Source organism: Gambusia affinis, linkage group LG12 (assembly GCF_019740435.1).
Source record: "Gambusia affinis linkage group LG12, SWU_Gaff_1.0, whole genome shotgun sequence".
NCBI classification, from domain to species: domain Eukaryota; kingdom Metazoa; phylum Chordata; class Actinopteri; order Cyprinodontiformes; family Poeciliidae; genus Gambusia; species Gambusia affinis.
This window is the reverse complement of record NC_057879.1, coordinates 9,179,594-9,201,166: the sequence shown is the minus strand read 5'-3', so window position 1 is coordinate 9,201,166 and position 21,573 is coordinate 9,179,594. Positions and strand designations below refer to the sequence as shown.

The 21,573-nt window shown below is 36.7% G+C and overlaps 1 protein-coding gene across 3 annotated transcripts in view; it reads right to left on the bottom strand.

Annotated features, from left to right (window-relative positions):
* brinp2 (bone morphogenetic protein/retinoic acid inducible neural-specific 2) overlaps positions 1-21,573 on the bottom strand; it is a 190,794-nt gene that overhangs the window by 55,311 nt on the left and 113,910 nt on the right. For all 3 annotated transcript variants that reach the window (XM_044133142.1, XM_044133144.1, XM_044133143.1), the window contains exons 3-5: positions 14,712-14,902; positions 13,374-13,555; positions 6,766-6,871 (exon numbers count right to left, since the gene is read on the bottom strand). In XM_044133142.1, coding sequence (XP_043989077.1) covers positions 6,766-6,871; positions 13,374-13,555; positions 14,712-14,902 — 479 coding nt within the window. The remainder of the gene's footprint in view (positions 1-6,765; positions 6,872-13,373; positions 13,556-14,711; positions 14,903-21,573) is intronic.

Here is a 21,573-nt window from a genome sequence, read left to right as displayed (position 1 = left end):
ACCTGCCACAGACAACAAAGCTGCTTGGCTTTTTCAGAGGCCCAACTTCACAGCATCAGTGGAACATTCACTAATCCGCAGAACGGTCCGACCATATGGGAAGGTTACGCAGTACGTTTAGAGGATAGTGACACGAACTGTGAGACATTTGTTCTGTGAGTGTGAGGCCAACAGGGCTTCCTACCGACACTGACAGAGACTCATCCTTTTACTGCTCAGACAACTGGGCTGCCATTGTTCAGTGCCGATAAATGGGAGTTTTATAGTCGCTCTTACACTGTAGTGGCCAGGCCAGGTATTGCAAGATTCCTGAAACACAGTTTATGATTTTTAAAAATATTACTCGCTTTAAAAACAAGGAGATTCTTAGTTTTTCCAAAGTTGTTTTTAAAATGTTGTCATCTAATGAACTTGTCGTGGGCTGTTCTGACTTGTGAGCTGGATGTAGAACACGGGGAACTTGTGCCTTAACCAAATAAAATCAGGCATTTGTGAAGACAAATTAGACTCACCTTACAATTATCTAGATGTTTCTCTCTCTTCTGTCAGAATCTCTCCACATCAGTCATCTCTCCAGGGATTAATCACATGTACTGCATGATTCTGACTTTTATGACACTGGGTTTCAATAAGCACTCATCCTACACTTGCCCCAAAGAGCAGATTTTGCTCTCCGTTAGAATTTTTCACCAAACCTTCAGCAACATGAAGTACAGCGCTGAGAGCTCGAACACTTTCCTGAGTTTTGAGATTGTACATTTGTGCGTCAGCCAATTTTTCCACCAACTGGTATATTTTGAGTTGCCGCCTCCTCCCACACAGTTCTGTCTATTGTTACTGGACTTTTACTAGACTCTTGATGGGTTTCTGGATGCAAGCATCTCAAAGTATGCCACCCACACACACACACGAGAGGACTGTAGTTAATAACTTGGAAGGTTTCATCTTGAAGGTAATAACCATAGCAAAAACATATAAAAATTGGGGAATTGAGGATTGGGGAATATTGTTTCTAAAGCTCCACTTTGACTGCAGGATAAAAATACGAAGACAACTTTATATGGTGTTGGAGAAGAATAAGTAGTTTCTATTACAGTAAAACAAAAAGAAAGACTGAGGAGTCCTACCCCTAAACCCAAACACATTTAAACCACTGTGGTATTCAATTATAGCAAGCTGCAGTTTGATACATCCAAAAATGTTTAGAGTTTGGCATTTTACATTGTCTCCCTATAATAAAACACTATTAAGACGGAGCATTCTCCAGTGTGCTACATAGAAAGCATTTTATTTTTTGCCATATTTCCTTGTCTCACCAATATAGTTATCAGACACCAGGTCTATTCAGATTTTATTTTTCCTCAGAGGATGAAACTTTCCTCCATATGTGGAGGAAAGTCCCAGGCAAGTTTTGGCGTAGAAGGACACTTGGCTTCTTTGCCATTTAAGCCTCTCTTGTGTTGTTTTATAATTATTCTGCTGCAGTTAGCATTAATAAGAGCCTTAATTTGAGTAAATAATCAGCTTGCGTCTTCATGGACAGACATGAAATTAGAAGACGGGTTTTCCTTCTCTGATCTTAAGACTTTGATATGCAGCATTCTAAGCAGCCTACTAAGCACATGTCCAACTCTGGCGTCTCTTAGAACAATTGCTCGCACAAAGGCTTAGCTACTAATGCAGCCAAGGCTTCGCTGCATTAGTATTAGGCTCTGGTTCCTTTTCTCAACCTTGTGAATAACAGAAAAATTTCCAAAAAGAAAACTTAAGTGCACACGCATGACCAAGGAAAAAGGAACACCAGAAACCTTTAACGTTTCTGTCCTAATGAATCAAGACAGAATCTTGTGTTTTATAATTGTCACATGTACAAAAAAACAACAAAACAATACAAAAACGTAAAGAAGCATCATATTTATAACAATCGGAAGAATTTAAACTTTATACTTTAAGAAGTTTGGCACACAGTGACCCTTTTTCTAAAGCACATTGAGAAGACTTTCAAAATCTAATTAAAATGTATCTTGTAAAGAGAACTGATACAAAATAGTTCTAAATTTCTGCCATAATTATTTCTTAGGAGATTTGATACCTCAGTGCAGGCTTGATTTGGGGTAGAAACAGCTTTTACAACCTAATTTTTTATCAACTTGGCTCCCGGGCCCGTTGCTTTGGAAGGGCAGGAATGGAAGCCATCAAGCTAATTAGAGAAAATAGGGGTAAAAGTTTGCCCATGGTAATTGGTAGGGCTCCCCTTTTCTATTACAAAATCAATGTAAAAGAAATTTTAAAAAACATAATTATTGCATTTGTAGAATGAAATGTCTGAAGATCCTTAGTTTGTTTTTGTTTTAATGTTTTTTACTTGAAACTGTTCTCATATTTGTAGAACAAACACTTCTGTTTGTTTTCTGGAGACAAACTTGCACCTTCCAGCTGCAATTATGATTTTTTTCCCGCCCAGAATTGAAAACAAAAGAGTTTGAAGATTTTTATTGTTTTTCATTTATTGTTACAGAATTTGAGAATTATTGTGCTTTAACGACCCACTCAACAACCTACACACTGATTCTGCTCTTCATGAATATGTCAGACGGTGAACAAAGCCTTCAAAACAGTGTTGACTAATTTTCCATTACATGGCGTTTTCACCTTTCTCTTTAACCTTTCCTATGGTCTTTCTGGGTCACAAACTAATAATATTCCTCATTTTAGAAAAGAAGGAGGGACACAAAGAGACAGGACTTGACCTTGCAATGGAAAAGTAAACTATGGTTCACTTGGTGGAGAAAACTGATATTTATTCAGCAGCATCTGTGATACTTAAGGTTTAATATCCTCTTCAAGGACAAACAGTAAAAACTTTAAGGTTTGGAACATGTTTAGCCTTGTTTTCATTCTGGGTCAAAGCTTGTCAATATAACTTTATAGGGCAGCTATAGGAGGAAATGACGGGGTCAGGCAGCTGGAGGGGATAATCATATTTCAATATCAAATCTTTTCCCTTTTATTCCCCCACATCAATATTTTTTTCATTACAGAGTTCACCTAGGCAACATTTAGACTTCCTATTGTCAAGAAACCTGATGATAATGAGAGGATTTGAAAACTATGATTATTCACAAATTTCAAAAGAACTGGAGAGGTATAAAGAATGTTCCATGAGAGAACGACGGCACGCTGAAAATCTCAGGATGAAGGTTCTGCGTTCTCTGCAGGGGAAATAAAAAGAGACTGCTTTTACTCTGCTAACCGCAATAATTTTGCTTAGCAACAACATAATGCACTAGAAATAATTAATATAATTTTTGTCATCAGGTTTTCTTTGTTTTGAAATATTTGTGAAATTCTCTCTAACTACAGAGCTGTGTAATGATGACTGCTCTCTGTTCCTAATATAAATGATTGATACCCGATCACAGAAAAACATCTTAAGTCTTTTTTTTTTTTTTTTTTGCAGTTATGATATAAACAGGAATGATTAAGCAATCTCACACATAGCACAACATCAGTTTCCCCACTTTAAATTATTTAGTTGGAACCCATATATTTTGAAATTATCAAATAAAATCAAATGAATATTATGAGAAATGGTGCAAAAGGAAAGTGAGTAAGCAGAGGAAGACAGCTCCGTAACTTTGAACTGTGTTTGCTGCTTTTTTTTCTGTAAGCATTTTATTTTTCAACGCTAAATTTATTGGGAAATTAGAGAATAGCGTGGCATTGTTATTAAAAATTATTAAATTGACAAAAGTATATAGTTGGTTGATATCTGCATAATAGTGTAAAACATGGTGACATGAGTCCCTGAAAACTCTATAACTATGCTTTCACCTTCTTTATGTAAAGGTATGTACCTAGTTTTTGTTGGATGTGTTTGGAGACATAGATGGTAATGAGAAAGATGGCTAATATTTCAAGAGTACATTAATAATTAAAAAAAGAGAATAGATGTGAATAGAGTGGCTGTTGACAAAAGGAAGCTCTCATCGGTGATGTAAACAAGCTTGTACGTTAAACTGTTTTGATTTTAATGCATCATTGCACACTCAACTTAAGTCCTATAAAAGCAGATACTGCCATTAACTTCCTTGCACTCTAATATTAAGATGGCAGCAAGTACAATTTGTTTAAGTAGCTTTGGGTTTTGCCTCCAGAACAAAGTCTTAAAGTGGTACAAACTATTGTGAAAAACAGAATCAGAAAGATGAGAGAGTGGCACAAGTAAGTTTGATATTCTGAGCAAAGATTGTCCGTCTTTTCCTAAAATTACAGTTAGACCAAAAGGTTCTGAAAGGAAAAAGCCCTGCAATAAATAAATAAAAAAAATAATAAAATAAAAAAAAATCTTTGTCAGGTGCTTGTAGAGCACCGTCAGGCAGACAACTTTAAAATCAAGCTGTGATCACAGAAATGATTCTTGTGATGTAGGGCCAACATCTGAAGAACTACTTGGTGAGCAAAAAGAGAAAGGAAGGCCTGCTGTCTGACTCCTTCCCCTCACCAAGTTCTGACCTCAAAGTGATGCCAGCATTCGAAGACTGACAAAGCAAAACATTTCCCTCACCACACAGTGAAGGTGTGGATTTTTTATAAGCTAGACAATGCCATTGTGAACTCCATCACAAAAATCCAAATGGATTCATCAGCTTTCCCAGAAGTAAATCATAGCACAATTATTGAGACACATTTGTCATATTACCTGTACACTTATGATAACGTTTCCTTTAATGGAGACATTTGGCCTCCTTTAGTTGGCTAATTTATGCTTTTTTTCAAATTTGTTTGCATCTAAAATTGCAATTAACCTCAACAGGATCTTTTTCTATTGTTGGCTATTATGATTCCTATTATGAAACCAGCAGGAGTTGTGCTTAGTGTATTAGTAAATACGACTCCATTAAAAATGAAACTAGGATATTACTGTGTAAAACAAGCCACCACACTGTTCTCGCTCTTTTCTTTTCCTGCAATTGTAACTTCGTGACAAAAGCATTTGGCATTTTGAACTCTCAATTCCAGAAAGACATGCTAGGAGTTCAGACAGTAAATGAAATATGGAAATGTGTCTGTATGAATAATTGAGTGGACGCATCCTAAGAACTCTCTGAATACTTATCAAAGGCAAATTTGTTCCCATCAATATTAGATGTTAAACCAACACCAAAACATGCTAGATGCATGGAGATCACAGACAACTGCCTGATTCCAGATAACTTTATGCATTTTGCTCAGTTTCAGGCTGAATTGATTTTTAACCGCTTGACCTCTTGACCTTTGGAATAATGAGCTTTGGTTAGAAAATCCTTCCAGACAGGTTTTGTTTTAGTTTTCACATCACAAACTGGTGTTGGAGTAGACAAACCTGGCCTCAAAAGATAGAGAAAAGAGAATTACTAAGTAGATAGACAGAAAGCACATTGTTTAGGTTGAACCTATGAGATTTACAATGCAAACAAACCTTGAATAATACTGTCGCAAATTCACTTGAAACGGCTTCCAACCATAACGCAGCCAAAGTGGCATATTATGTATTTCACAAATCAATGCAAAGTCTAAACATATGAATGACAAGATTGGGATCACTTTGCCACCTTTTACCAGTTGTGTCCAAATGATTTTTATGCTAAATAACTAAATCTATACATATGCTCATTTTTGACAGCAGAAACAAGAAAGCATTTATTTTTATATAATTGTAAATGAGGGGTAATGAGTTATTAAAACGATGAAACCAAAATCTATTAAAAAGGGGTTTCCAGGATGATCTTGGAGAAAGGGCTGCCCACTTTAGACATTTGCCAAGCTCTCAAAGTGAAGCAGAAGAACCTCCAGGCTGCAGCAGTGGACTGGAAATGCTGCACAAGTTTGTCAGCATATTTTTACCACTAAGATTTGTGTTGTGTATTGACATAAGTTTATATCAGTGAAGCTATTTTTAAAAAACTATTCACATAAATATAGAAAACTGATAATATTTCAAAGACATTTGCGGGAACGATGTTTCCTGAATGTAGTAGCCGGAAATATCTCACAGTGCTTTTAAATCATTCATATTCTGTCTGCTGAAGAGAATATCATCAAAAATGCTTCTTACAGACACTGACTGGTCAAGCTAACATGGCCTTGAAATAGATGTCCTTTTTTTTCTGGATTCCTCTTTCTAAAAAAAAAAAGTACTTTATTGTGCTCATTACAAAGTTCTTGCAATCGGTAGATAAATAAAGATAAACACAGAAGGCCATCGTCAAACTTTGTTTAACAAAAAAGTGAAGGCAATTTGTTATTCTCCTAATACTTAAATTCTTTACCCACCACCACCTGATTTCATTTGTTGAATATTTTCTTATGAATGCAAATAAACAGGAATATAATTGAACCACCTGAGTTTTACCTGCTTACAGAGTTTTGCAGTCGGGTTTGGATGGATTAAGCTAAGGTCAGCGTGGGTCTGGGCTGTCTGCAGCCTAGTAAAATAACAGATTTCCTATGAGACTGAAAACCAGCCAGGCAGAAACAGACATATAAACTACTGTAGCATAAAGTAAAGGGTCATCCAAGCCAACAACACCAGAGGTGAGACAGTTGGCAGGCAGGTGGGATGGACTGATGTGGTGGATTTCTGTGTGCTTAAACGTGTGTGTACGGTTTAATTTTATTCCATCAGTGGACCTTCTCTGCTGGGTTGAGGCTGTGTGCACATGCTTACAGCATTAAGCTGCACGTACAGTATGTGGATGTGTATTTGTGTTTGTGGGGCCTTACCCTTTAAGTGGATCTTATTTTCTGGGCTATGCACCAACACCGAGCTAACGGAGTCCAAGCTGTCGTAGTTACTGCAGCCGAGAGGACCTGTTCTTGTTTCCGTTACCTGGAGGAAAAAGAAAATCTATTTAACATCACAAACGATATACGTGCTGAATGTGTTACCATTACGATAGCAATAAACAAGGGAGATGTTTGTTGCCGTCTTTGATGGCTTAGAGTGCAGCATTTGGCAGTTGTGACAGCAAGCAGTAGGCTAGATGAAGTAAAGCCCTCTGAGAGCAGGGGGAAAAAAAACAATCTGGCATTTTTGCTTTAGACTACAACACCTGCAGCCACAGCTGTCTGCGATGTGTGGGCTGCCGTGTAGAGAACAATAGGATAAGAGAGAGGAGAGAAACATGTTTATGAATTAACATTAAAGCGGTTTATCGAAGGAAGGAGTGCTATACTGAGTAAGCTGGCATTCAACAATGATTTGCTTGTGCGTAAGGATAAACATGATGGTGTCTGTTTTATTTCAAGCACTCTTAAAAGTACCTGTTTTGGGGTTTGTGTAAGTTAAATTGTGTCTCTGTGGATTTAAAGCCACATGAAGGGTATTTTGTTCCAAACTTTATGGATTCTCCAATAAATTGTTTTATTTTGAGTCAGAAAACGGCAAAAAATAAAAAAATAAAAGAATTACGCAAGTTTGGTGAAGCATGTCTGTTTAGATATGTAACGTTATGTTTTATCATTATGTTCCATATTGATAAAACATGAAGAATCACAAGTCTAAGGTTTCCATTAACCTGATTCAAATGAATCCTGACACTCTTTGCAGCCAAATAAATGAATCATCAACAGACAAGTGGCTTACTGGAAACACTGCAAATCCAGATGATTTTCTTGAAACTCTTAAAAAAACATTTCTGACTGAAATTATTCCACTTCACCCACACTGACTGTGATAACAACCCCAAAACAAAAACCTCAAAGAGTTGCTCTACAAGTAGGATGCAGCCTTTTCTGTCACGAGGGAAGAGCAACAAATTTATGTCCATCTTGGATGTCGCTGAAATATCTGCACTGAAGACCAGTAAAATATTTATTTGGCTTAAACCTGTGACCTGGATATCAATTCTTGAGAATCCTAGAAAATATATGAACAGTTTTGTCCCAGACTTCTCATACAAATGCAATGCTAATGGTGGCTAATTGGGGATGAAACTATAATCAGAGTAACACAGACACAAGTCAAGTGCATGAAGGGAAAGTGAATAATAGGAGGAACACAGGAACTGGAGAAAAAAAAAGATTTTTCAAAAATAAGAAGTATGAATATGACAAATGGTTCATTTCCTATGTGAGTGTTCAAAATAGCATAGTGTCAGAGGATGGATGTGGCCTCTAGCAAAGCTGTTCTTCAGCTAAGTGGCCTATCTGGAAAAAGATGCAGCCTATGCAGCCGTCTTGTTGCTTCTATCTTCTCACTCTGCTTGCCTTAAGATTGCATCTATTATCAAACGAAGTAGAAGTTTTCCTTCAAGGCAGTGTGGGTGATACACATCTCAAAAATCTGTCAAATATATACAAAAATAGGAGAGAGAGAGAGAGACAGAGTCATGATCGAGTTAAAGATAACAGAGATAAAGGAATGAGGCAACAGAAGATGTGCCTCTTGTTTAAGCAGCAGATGTGGTTCCGAAATTGTGTCAAGGAAAAAAAAACAAACGTTTGACTTATAATCGGGATTAGAACCCCTCTTTCTAATCCTGAAAGAGGATGGATGTGGCCTCTTAAGGGTTAATAAGAATCTGCTCTTAGATCTACTTTTATTATAGTTTATTAAGATAATTCAGTTTAGCTACAAGTGGTATTGGCAGGTCTAAGTTTTACAAATAGAGATGCTTCATCCAACACAAATCACTGATGAGTTATTGTTACGTTGGAGAAAGTTCAACAACTATCACATAAAGTGTTTCACCTTGTGAAAATGTGATAAAAATAGATACTACTTAATGCAACCATATATTAATTTTCAACATTGATTCATATTAATTATTCCTCCAAGGGAGACATTTTTGAGTCAACACACTTTGTCTGCAGGGACCATAAAGCATCAGAGCTTTGAGCTGGGCTCGCAGCATCGGTGCTGAAAACCCGGTGCTGCGTACACATCGGGCTTTCAGTACCTCCCGAGAGGAACTTCAATGACAATTCATCTGAGAGCTGCCTCTTAGTTTGTTGAAAACTCCAAACAACTCTTAAATGAAAGGATCAATCAACCTGGGACATTTTACATTTAATGATCACTCTGTAGCGCGAATGATCATAAACGTTTTCTGTCTTTTTTCTTTCTTTTTTTTTTTGCATTTTTACAGTTCAGAGGATGTACGATTGTTTTTTATTCTTCCTTCTTTTACATTTGAATTATTTATTGCAGCACTGCTTCTATCAAACCAAGGCTGCAGGTGAAGTACACCTACAGTTATATTCACATTAAATGCCTGGTGATTTTCAATAACTCTACAATTATCCACAATTTAACCGGAAATGCTTTAGTTATTAGTTAATGGATGAGTTCTATTAGTAGGAAGGCAGGATGGATCTGGACAGATGTTAATAAACTGCTAAAATTGACATTTTTCTTCTCTTTAAGATTCTCCATAATTTACAGAAGAATTTAAAAATCTTATTTAGACATATAAAGCTGTGAAAGGATATGTTACATCTTCTATTAAAGAATCTATTGTTCCATACATCCCTAAAAGATTATAGATTTACTTGAGGAGTACAATGGGATGCATGTATTTCAGCCACAATGAAACCACTGCCCATTTGATGACCTCCTGTCCAGTTCTGGTTTACTTCTTCTGTCATTTGAACTGGATTTGGTCCAAACTGGACTCTGCCATTGGGTCTTTTGCAGTGACCGGAAACAGGATTGTGGCTACATAAGTGAACTGAACCAAACCAAATGGGTTTTCATCATTACTCCGTTTTGTTTACTAATGGTTAAATTAATACATAGTTTGATATATTTTTTTAACTGATGGGGTGATGTTAAGAACCACAGACAGTAGGGAACGTTTTGAGGGACAAGGATTAAAGACTAACCTATGCTGCATCTATTTATTCCTGTCCAAAATGCTTTCTGCTTTTTGCACAATCTGCTACACTGAAATTCATAACCAAAATCTTTGCTCATTAAACCAATTCAGAATTTTTATATGATGAAAAACCTTTAGGGGCTCAAAGGTTTGCAAATATATTGAGATGCAGTAAAGAAACTACATTATTTGTATGAGAATTGGGTGTTTATCTTGTTCTTGGAATATATTGTTTAAAACACTTGCGTTTGGCATCACTTTTTCGCAAAAGGTTGTTTTTTTTTAATAGGATTCAGGTATCTCTGTGAAGTTGCTGACATTGAATTTCAATCACTGCAAATAAAAAACCCCAATAAAAAATAGACTTCTTTTGAGTTTTTAAACACAAAATTTTTTCGCAGCAAAATGTTTTCTAAATGGATATGTAGCTGGGATTTGTCTGTGGAGAGAATGATGATATGTTCTGCTCCAACCTCCTACTTGGTGCTGCAGTGACACAAAGCCCAGTGGAAAAACATGGACGCAGGTCAAGTACATCCCACTCAATGCTGCTTCCTCTTGTGTGATGAGTCTATGTAGCAGAATACATTGTTGAAAATAGCCCACATACTGGACATTTTCATCTAGTGGGAAGGTATAAAAGGAGATCTTTTGGATGTCTTTGTATGTATCCAGTTTTCATATGTTTTTGTTTATTCTAGAATTGCTCTTAATGTATTGAAAATGTAAAATGTGTTGTCCCCCCCCCTCAATAATCTACTCACATTTAACTTTCTCAGAAGTCTTAATTTTAGGGGTTATTTTGTTTTTTAAGGTCCAGATGTATTAAATGGTTGCAGTTTCAAGCTTACCTTCCTTCAGTTCAGTTTTAGATTCTGCTCTATATTTCTTTTTCTCTCCCTCTTGCTTCGTAAATGAGTCCAGCTTCAAACATGGCTGACAAATTAATTCCCTTTGCTCAGATCCTCAGCTTAAGACTAAACAGATATTGAAGATTATTCCTCTAAAAATAGAAGCTGGAACAGAAACGGCCTTCTGTTTTTCAACCAGCTGGTTGTAATTTTTGTCATGGCAAAATGTTTCTTTTTATTATTATTACGCAACTCAGAATTTACATACATTTGTACTTGGGGAGTAAATCTAAAAATAAAGTAGAAAATGTGACTTTGGTACATCTGGTATGTATTCACTAAATATTGCTAAAGTGCTATGTATATTTGCACCAGACTTGATGATGAGATGTAACTGTGAGTTACTCCAGTAAACGTGTCAATATGTCTTGAACTTTCTAGATTTCTTCATGCTGTAACCACAAACCTAAATAAAAAATGAGGAAATGGGAATGTTTTTGATAGGACTAGAGCAGCTCCTACTTGTGAACTGAAAGAAAAAGACTTGGTTTTCAAATGTTTTCTATAAATAATCTAAGAAGAGGGACTTGTTGCAGATCTTTAGGGCTAATGTTCGTCTTAGGGGAGTAAATCTAAAAACTGACAGATTTGCCAATTTTTCTTTGCAACATAGTTGGAACCCAGTGAACAGAGAGCAAGGTCGCTCACCAATTTCCAAATCTCCCAACAGATCTGAAAAGGGAACCTCTGCCTTAGTTTTAACCCTCCTGTTATGTTCATTTCTAGGGTACAGCAATAATGTTCGTGGGTCAATTTGACCCGGGGTGTGTTTAATCATGCAATAGTGTCAGAAACAAAAAAATTCCTCCAAAACCTTTTTGTATCTGATTATTAACTCCAATACTAACCACAATAATCCATATTTGTGCAATGATGTTTTATTATTTCTCAAAGATTAAATGGAATTTACATTTTTGAAAAAAACCTAGACACAAAAAGAAATACTGATTCTCGATCTTCAGACCCCAGCTGGCTTATAGAAATATATTTATTGCTTATGTTAATTTTCCCCTGCTTTCATAAAGGCTAGACACACTAAATGTTTTTGAATTCTGATCAAATTAACTCAATGCTTTGAAGAACAGAGCGACCTGTTTAAGACAGGTCAAAGAATGTTTTTTGTCTCACCATGTACAATTTACTACAGACAATCAGCGCGGAGAGAAATATTGTGCATTCATGACTGTACCTACTTTCAAACATTAATCATTTTAGCTGCAGAGAGATAGTTACTTATATTCCCCCCAAAATGTATGCACTCAAAGCTTAGTAAGGTCATTTCTTTTCTACTTTTTGTATAAAAATTGTTTTTCCCACTTGCTAAAGAGAGTTTGTTGTAATTACTAGTTAACTTATGAAAATAATATTCAACCATCCTTTCTTTAAGCATTAAAAATAAAGTTATATTCATTGCCAATGTAAAAATTACAGTTTTTTTTTTTTTCTGAGGGTAAAATTATTCATTTTGAGTCCAGCATAAAAACGGTTTTATCCAACCATTTGAATGTTAGTTGGAGAGCAATCCAGTGCTTTGAGCTCCAGTTTAAAGGGGCTCTTGGAAACAAAAATGGTCTGAGAGCCAATCTAACCTTTGCTTGCAGAGTTTTCAGCCAGTGGAAACTACAAGGGCAAAATACTTATGATATACTGGTTTCATATGAATTTGGCACCAAGCCAGTTATTTGCCATTTCAATCAGATTTCTTATTTAAGTTGATGAAGAGAAGCATGGCCCACCCACCCACACACCTGCTGTCGCTACAGGAAAGCCAGCAGACATGTGAAAAATGTTTTTCTTGGTTATTCTTTCCCACTAGACACCAAAGGAATCAATGTATTGTTAGACAAAGGACATAATGGTTGTTTTTTGGGGGGGTTTCTGCATTTTTGAGTAAAAGTTTAATCAACTGCGCCTCTTAAAATTCGTAGTTAAAAAAAAATCAGGTTTTATCTCCATTCTCTGAACTAAAATCTGTGAAGTAATGCAGCTATGGTAAGGAAAAAGACACCTTTGAGCTGGAAAGGCTGCCGTGCCTTTAATTTGACAGTTTCTCTTTGCAGTAAAACAAATGGAAACTATTCCAGATGGCGTGTAACAGGGTACAATATATATCTGCGATTGTGTACAATTCCCTTTGAGACCTTAGAGAAAGTTGACATTTGCGAAGCTGTGCTCCCTTTGAGAGTTGCAGTGCATGAACCGTGTCATTAATAAACACTTGCCACTTTAGATAAAAAAAAAAGGTGTTTCCTTGAACTCTTTTTAATCTCTTGAACCTTGAAACGATGCACTGCAACAATAATCTTTAAAAATGATTGTTTGTTGAAGGCATTTGTTGTAGATGCAGCACCAAATGATATAACCGCAGAGACGAGTTTTATAGGAGCGTTGATATTGGACTCTCCACCCTCATAACTGGCTGCTTGTTAATCCTAAAAACCGCAAAAGTGTGTGTTTTAGCAAATAAACACTGCATTTGCATGTGCTTTACAGAGCATGAACAGCATACTGAAGCGGACATTTTTCAGCGGGGCACTGAAGCAAAGAATATGCATCTGGATTTGTACTGTAAGTACACATGCTGAGTAAATGAGTGCAGTACCTTAATGGCAGAGGTGGCAATCTGGAGGTGGTGGAGTCGCCTCAGGGTGCTCTCCCGATCGGTGAAATAAGACGCCGCCAACTGATGCAGCAGCTCCAGGGACACCACAGAGCTGTTGCTGTTGCCCTCCGACTTCTTATTTAGCTTCTGCTTGTCCAGGAAAATAGTTAAAGACTCTTCTCCTGTGAATCAAAAATCAATTCATTCATCTGTGCCGGACTACAAAAGCTACTACTTTCCCTGGAAATACTTTTTCTTTCTGTTTTTCATTCAACTATTTTGGAAGGTTTTTAAGATTTAAGGTAAATCTCTACAGAATTATATGGGGAAGAATATAATGAGACTAATTTTGCAATGCTTATCCTTGAATGCGAGTCTTGACAAATCATAATAGCACACCATATAAAATCAAAATACTCCTACTATATCAGTGCAGCATCACAAGAATTTACCAGTTTAGCTGACCAATGCCATTAAGCCTGTTGGAACCCAATAACTGGAGAGGTTTTAAACAAGTCAAAGCTCACTGGTAGCCGTGTATTACCTGGCCATAACCCGAACACCACTATTCTGAAATATCTGTCTTTAATGTTAGACTCAGAGCAGCATGATATGAAGAGTATATCAAAAAGTCCAAAAGGGGTGAGAACTATGTAAAATGTATACACACATACACACAATGAAGCAAGTTTTTCTACTTACTTCATGATGTATTTGCATTCATCCAATCAAACACCATGTTCTGCATCTCTGTGTTGCCTTGTGATTGACCTGTGACCTGCCCCGAGGTGTACCCTGCCTCTCGCTCAATAATGGCTGGAAATATGCACCAGCCACCTAATGATTTTATCGCTAAACAATAAACCATGAAAACGTAGCTTTTTGTTGAACATTTCAATACTGCTATTCAATTCAGAATGATAAAAGAGAGCATTTTAAAGCTCTACTCCTTTATTACACGAATTTGCAATATGAGTTTTGTTTTGTTCTGTTTTACTCTGCAGGGGTAAAGGCTGGTAAAAAAAAAACTCCAGCATATAGCTGTGAAGAGAGCAAGAGTTTTATTCATTTCATTTTCTGTGTCATTTTTTTTTCTAGATTTCTACAGCTGTGTGTGTCTTCTTCAGTGGAAAGGAAAAGGGGAATTTTACCACCGCAAGCAATAACAATGGTTAAATGCTTCAGGGTATGAGGTGTGGGTCTAGCTTACTTTTTCCATCTGTCTGCAGTGGCACACTGACAAAGGATATCACTCCAACAAGTCCTAAAATGAGTATCTCTTCTATCTCCGTGTGCCCCATCAATTTCTAAGAATGAACACCTGCAGGTTCTCCTTACCTCCCAGGGTAGCAGAAACCAGGAAGTGGGTGCCGTACTTCTTGATGAGGTTTTCGTTGATTTGCTGCAGGGTTGGCCGCCGCCCCAGTAACCGCAGGTTGCGTAGGAACTCTGGTGCTAAGGGCAACGGAGCTTTGAGGAAATCTCTCTTCTCTGTTGCCAAGCTGTTCACCTTCCAGTGGCTGAACTCCCTGCAGGTATGAACAGATTTACAAGTGAATACACACTGTGTCCCATTGTTACTTCATCAGGCCACAACCCAGGACCTGCATACACAATGACTCTCTTGCAGAATGTAATTGAAGTCTACATAGACAGCGGTCACAGTTTTCTATTTGCATTCAGCAAGGAAGATGAAAGAATGTCTGAATTGGTGTCTATACTTCAACTCTAGTGTCGACATGTGATTTATCAGTCTAATTTTCTTCTGAGTTACTCTGGAAAAAGCTGCCAATCTGACCAGAAGTTACCAAGTCTCTCGCCTATTGTCCACTTGAGATATGCACCAGCCCCAAAGCAAATGGGAATTAAATAAGGAAGGTATAGAAAACAGATGGTTTATTCTGTTACCCAATGAATGCATTAACATTGTTTTGATTTTATTTACTAAGTCCAAAGTTTTTCTTAATGCATTCTGCCAATTCTAGTTTCCTCTCTGACCATTACAGAGTAAAGTGTAGACGAAAAACAGCAGACTTTCTGTCTTCAAACGATGTGAGTGAAGATTTTGTTAGAGTATTTGCTTAAAATGAATCAGAGTTTTGGTAAAGAGAAACACCAACCTTGGTGTAGTGTAAGGGTGGATTCAATCAAAACTTTAATTGTAGTGAAGAAATTCCCGTTAAAATTTCTGGAGTTTTTTGTTTTGTGAATGACAGCAACATTAAGGTGATTTTTAAGTACATTTAATGTGAGCAAACAAAAGAAAAACATTGCATGTGAATGGTCTGGAAATGCAAATGCTATGATCATTATGGCGTGATCATCACGCAACACAAACAACTTCTGATTTTCAAAAACCAAAACTGCTTTAATTATCCAGTTATAATAGTGTGGGTGGAAAAAAAAAAAAGTTATATCTAGCAGTTAAACCGCTGAAAACAGATCAAGGTCCCTCCAAAAAGTCTCGTAAGTTGTGCCTATCCAATTAAGTTAATAGCATAAGTTGTGCTTAAAGTCTTATATTTGGCAATTCCCAAATTCTAATTGCAACACCTACACTCGGTCTGCATTTTATTATTGCTGGGGGTGAAACATGGGACCATACTGGACTCTCACATTGGGGACACGTTGAGGAGGTCAAACATGTGGGGCTCAGGAGTGAACAGCCAAGATCTTTCAGCAAGAACGATAACTATTTCTTTTTGAAATCACTTTAACTGGATATAATTACATGTAAGCTTTCTATTAACTGTGATGTTATTACTAGTGTATTATGATTCGCTTTGTTTACAGCAACAATTATAAGTTAGTACAGTGTAGTATTAGTTTATTGCATTTATGCAAACTACATAATAATTAAAAATCTAACTCTTTTTTTAAACTTTAGCAGATGCTTTTGATCCCTAAGTGAATAAGATGAACAAATTTCTCCTTCAGTGGCTTTTAACAATATGCAGCATCATCTATTGAATTAAAAATGCAATATTCATAAGATTCCTCCTGTTAAATGTTGTGAAAGTTTTAAATATGGGCTCCAGGGGCCAGAACTTAGAGTTATGTGTTAATTAGAGTAATAATATTAAAGTAGTAACTTCTTTATCTTTTCTGCATCTGCAGTGATTGTGGCTGAAGATGGAACACCTGGGACCTGACACACAAAACGAGGTGCAAATTGCTCTTTTCTTCTCCAGCTGATGGGAGTGATTGTTACTGCATGTATTTAGTGCAAACCAGCTTTTGCAATTCAGTAATAAAAATGGAAGTAGAGCAGTTGAAAGACTCATAACGAAATACTAAAAAAAAGGTAGGAAAAAAACCAGAAAACGGAAACAATGCACATTACTTCTCTTCAGTGTTAGTAATAAAAAAAACACTAAGGAGAGTTAAGAATTTTCGTCGTAAATTAAAATATTCAGAACTATTGAGTAGTTGCATTTTATGATGTTTTGTGATTCAGACTGAATGCCAACCTTTCCTTTAAACTCATAAATCTGAAGCTCAGTCTGGCCTCAAAATCAAAAACTTTTACCACACCAAATTAATAAATAAAATAATGTTAATAACAAATGGTGGAATTTATTTTAGTGCACAAAAACAGCCTTTTCAGCCAGTCTCACTTATAATGTCATCTGTTCACATTTGACTAAGGAAAATATAAATTATTAATGTTCTAATTAATAAATTAGGCCAGACTGTTACCCCCAGGGGTATGTTTTAATCAAGCAAATGAGATTTTACCATTCTGTACTCCATTGCTTTTGCTGTTTGATTAGCCAAATGATTAGTATGAGCAATGTTAAAAACTTAAAGTTATTCAATTAAAACCTAAATATTAAACTTATTTCAAGTCTTCAACGTTATGTGTCTGGGAGCTGCGGTGGTTCTGCACTTGAGCTGTTATGAAGTATGAAATGTCCTGGTCAGAAAGAACTTTATCGTTCTTCTTATAACTTGGAGTAAAAGAAAAAGCATCTTTCTACCAAGGAAACTAAACTGATTCAGGTTAAAGAAAAAGTAAAGAAATAAATGCTTCAGTAGCTCATTTAGAGGTCTCATCTAATATAGAAATATCACAGAACATAAAAGTTCTGAACTAGTTTTAAGATCCTAATGATAAAAAAAAAAAGTACACAGTTAGTTGCAGCTCCTTCAACTGCTGCGTCTGGCAATTTATCTGTTCTTGTATGCAATGACCTTTAAAAGAGCCATTAAAGGTAATGAGAAATATCTCAAACTTTATCACATTTTTGTTTCACAGCATTATCATTATTGATACAATTATTATCAGATTAATGATCCCAGTTTCAAGAATGGAGCGTCGAAAACAAGGACCAGTAATTTTCCATGCAATTATTAGAAAATGTGTGAAATGTATTTTTTACATTCTCAAACCTTCAAACCTTAGTTTTTGTCAATTTTCATTGGATAACGGCACTTATTCAAATAACATCTTAGGATGAAAATCAATATGCCCACAAACATGTTGATTTGGTTTCGAACAAATAAAGCATTATTATTCTAAAGTCTTGCATAATATTATGGGGTTATTTGTTCCTCACACTTTTCATAACTGCTTCTGCAGCATTAGCCGAATAGCTATGGGTATTCCTACACACAAGTTAGTAAGGAAATATGTTTTTAGTATTTCACAGAATTTTTTAATGAGCAGTATGGTGTAAGATGCAACCTGAAAAACATGAGGAACAGCATACGAGTGTATTTCGGCACCAAAAAGATGACTGCAAGAGGGCTATTAAATAAAAACCTGGGGCACAGATTATGGATGATTCAGAAGATGAAGCATCTCTCTGGTTTGACTTCGGGGTGGGGCAGGTGATGTATTTAGTAAGGAAAACAAATCTGCCTCATGTCACCCTCATCCACTGACTGACCTCCTATGGCAAGAGTCCATATCAGAGATCCACAAACAATCCATGATCTGGATTTTATTACATTACAATCTTCCTATTTCTTTGCAAAGAGGTCAGACGGGAGAGAGGAGACAGGTGAACAATGAAGCACAAACTGTGTGTTTGTGAGAAAACTTTGCTTTCAGCCCTATGTCTCAAAGAAGAGAAAGATTCAACTCTGGCTGGATGGACTCCTAGCTCTTTCATTCCTCGAGAGAATTTCTAACAGGTTTCTCTCCAAAATTTACTCGAGTATTAAACTTGGCAGTGTACACAAGTATATTGCCAAGACACAAGGCGCCAGTATGGAACTAAATAAGACATATTTGAGAAATCATACCCACTTAAATCTGAGCTGAGACCACAACTAATGAATCATAAAAAAAAAGCATGTTTGACACCAGGATCCTGACAAAGTCACTTCCTGTTCAGCAACAAACTCAATTTTGTCAGTCAAAAAAAAAAAAAGAAATACTCAGGAAGTTTCAAAGATAGGATGATTGCTGTAACTTTGGATTTGATGAGATCAGGGAATGAATTTCCTGTTATTATATGACAAAAAATATACACACAATTTCTTATATATATATCTATGTGGATGTACTAACTGGTGAATACACAGTGTATTCACCTCCATGTTTTATAGGGGGAGTGGTGTATTCAGAGCAACATGACGTGTCCATATAATTAATAATTAAAAATAACACATGAACAAATATACAGTCTGCTGTTCAAGGCAATAAAATGTGACTTGTAAATGATGTCTAAATTAGCAGATTAGCTTGAAACAGCTAAGCCCCTGATCTACATGCATGCGCAAACCAAACTGATTTTGAATATAAGTGGTATGAATCCGGTAGTCTGGAACAAAACACTGTTTTTTGTTTTTTGGTTTTTCCATGAGTGCATTTTCTCACCTATACACACAGTAGAACATACACAGGAGGAGGTATAAATGTAGTGTATCATTGTCACAGTTTCCCTACTAGCAGCTACTTTTTAGCGGTCAAAAGTTTACCATTACAGACAACACAGTACCATAATTATTGTGTTGACAGCTTCTCAGAAACATACAATAGGCCTGTTCTCCCTGATATTATAAAGAAAATATGAATAGGGTCATTCAGGCAGTACTATAATAAAGACAGCAATGGGCTGTAATTAGTTTTTCGTTGTTGCATTAAATGCTTGCCTTCAAAGTAGGACTCAGTTTTGCTACCATTTACTACAGAGCGTGACAAAGCTGTCCTTAGAAGGAATGGCCTCGGGAGCATATGGTCACACTTGTGCTTCATTAGGAGGTTCATTCTCTCTTAATGTGCCAATTAAGGTCTGCCCACAGCTGCACAGTCGCAGCACAACACTAGTACTGGCTACCCTGAGCTCCAGCCACACTGTTCTGTCTCGAAGGCGGTGCAAATGGGTGTGAGGGCGCACCTTGCAGCAGCAAGGCAAAGACGTAAAGAAAAAGAAAAAAAAAGAAGGTCAAGAGGGACAGAGACAATCTTCTCTTTCTCAGTCTGTGTCCAGAGACATCTATCCTTCCTTTCCTTTATTTTCACAAGTTTTTCCTCTGCTTGCATTCTCAGCATACTCTCCTCTTACAGTCAAGACTAAGATGTCTCACTTGTAAAACACTTTTCTCTGCATGGCCAATGCGCAGCAATGCACCTTGTTCTTTATTCAGAAACATTTTCCCCCTCCACACTCTGAACCACCTTTCCAATAATTGCTGCAGCCATACATTGACTCTCTTTTTTTTTTTTTTTTTTTAACCAAACACACTGGTTAGTTAGCTATGTACATGGCAATTTGGAACTAGCTCTGAATGGCTGATTAATGCAACTACAACGTCTGGAAAAAGAATCAAACAATTCGATTGTTTTACATTTTGTCAAGTAGCAACCAAAATTTTGAAAGTATGTATAGGGGGATTTTATGCCAGAGGCCCACAAAAAGCAGTGCACAATTGTGAGGTGGGAGAAAAGTGACACAGTGAGAAGTACAACACACATACCAAAACTGACCTTATCTGAAAGAACTGCTTTTTCCTAAGGCACTTTAAAAAAATCCTTACCTAACCTTAGAGATGTTACTACAACATTAACTTGCTTCAGGTGATAACATCCTGAGCCTTCAAGATGTGAATGTTTTGTGACTCTGAAGTGTTATGCTCAAAAGCTCTTGGCTGAATATCAGTGAGATATCAGAGGATATAAATGGATGGCAAATATCAACCAAATGCGTCATATCTGCGTGGCTGGGACGCACAATGTCTTCTCTCATATGTGTAAGCGCAGCTGTTCTGTGAATTTCTGAGACTGTTGGTGAATTTTAGCGAACAAACATACTTGAGGCACAGAACAACACTAGGGAAACCAAGTCTTTAAAATCCAGCAGCATTTAATTCCAAATATTTAAATGTTACTCTCATTCAGATGCAGGCAAGTACAATTCATTGCCTGCACTGGCAAGCACTATTTGCAGCTTAGTATTTAGTCCTGCAAGTCACAGGATGGCAGTAGACGTGGACTGATTTAGAGGTGCTGATGTAGACTGATGTGTTTTCAGCGTTGCTCCGCAATGAGTGAGCACAGCAAATGTGGGAACTGATGGTGACCGAGCCCGAAAAGCAAAGAAGCACACTGCATCATTTACTTTTCTCCTCGCTCCGTTCCCTAAGAGTTAACAGTGGGGCTGCTAGCTGACCGCTTGGCTAATGATGATAGATTGTGTTAATTAAAAGGTTTTAGCACAGCGCTGATTGCACCTGCAGCTCTGGCACTCATTTTTGCTGAAGAGGAAATTTAGTTTTTAAATGAAGGAAAAAGAATCTCTAACCTATGCAGAAATTTATTTTGGATGATCCTCCTGGCAGCGGAGCTGGAAAGAGCAACACCTGGATGTCATTAGCTGTTAAATATCAGATAATATAAATGGATGGTTGCAGGGGTGAATGCATCACGTATTAATCATTTTTGTGTTTTTGAGAAAATAATTATTGTTCTCCCCAAAGATTTGGATCCAAAGATGGAGGACAAATTGACATTTAGCTATAGTATACTGTAAACGTGCATACTTGCATTCCTCAAATGTATCTTTAAAAATATTACCTCAGATAAAGACAAATCAGAAAACGCATCAGAAAGCTTTATTCTGAAATTTCTTTTTTATTATTATTATTATTTAGATTTTCCTTTCTTGATTGCCCACCTTTTCAATACTGGTCTATGATCAGCATCTGCAAAACAAAAACTACATAAGTGAGCTTATTCTCTATTCTTGCATGA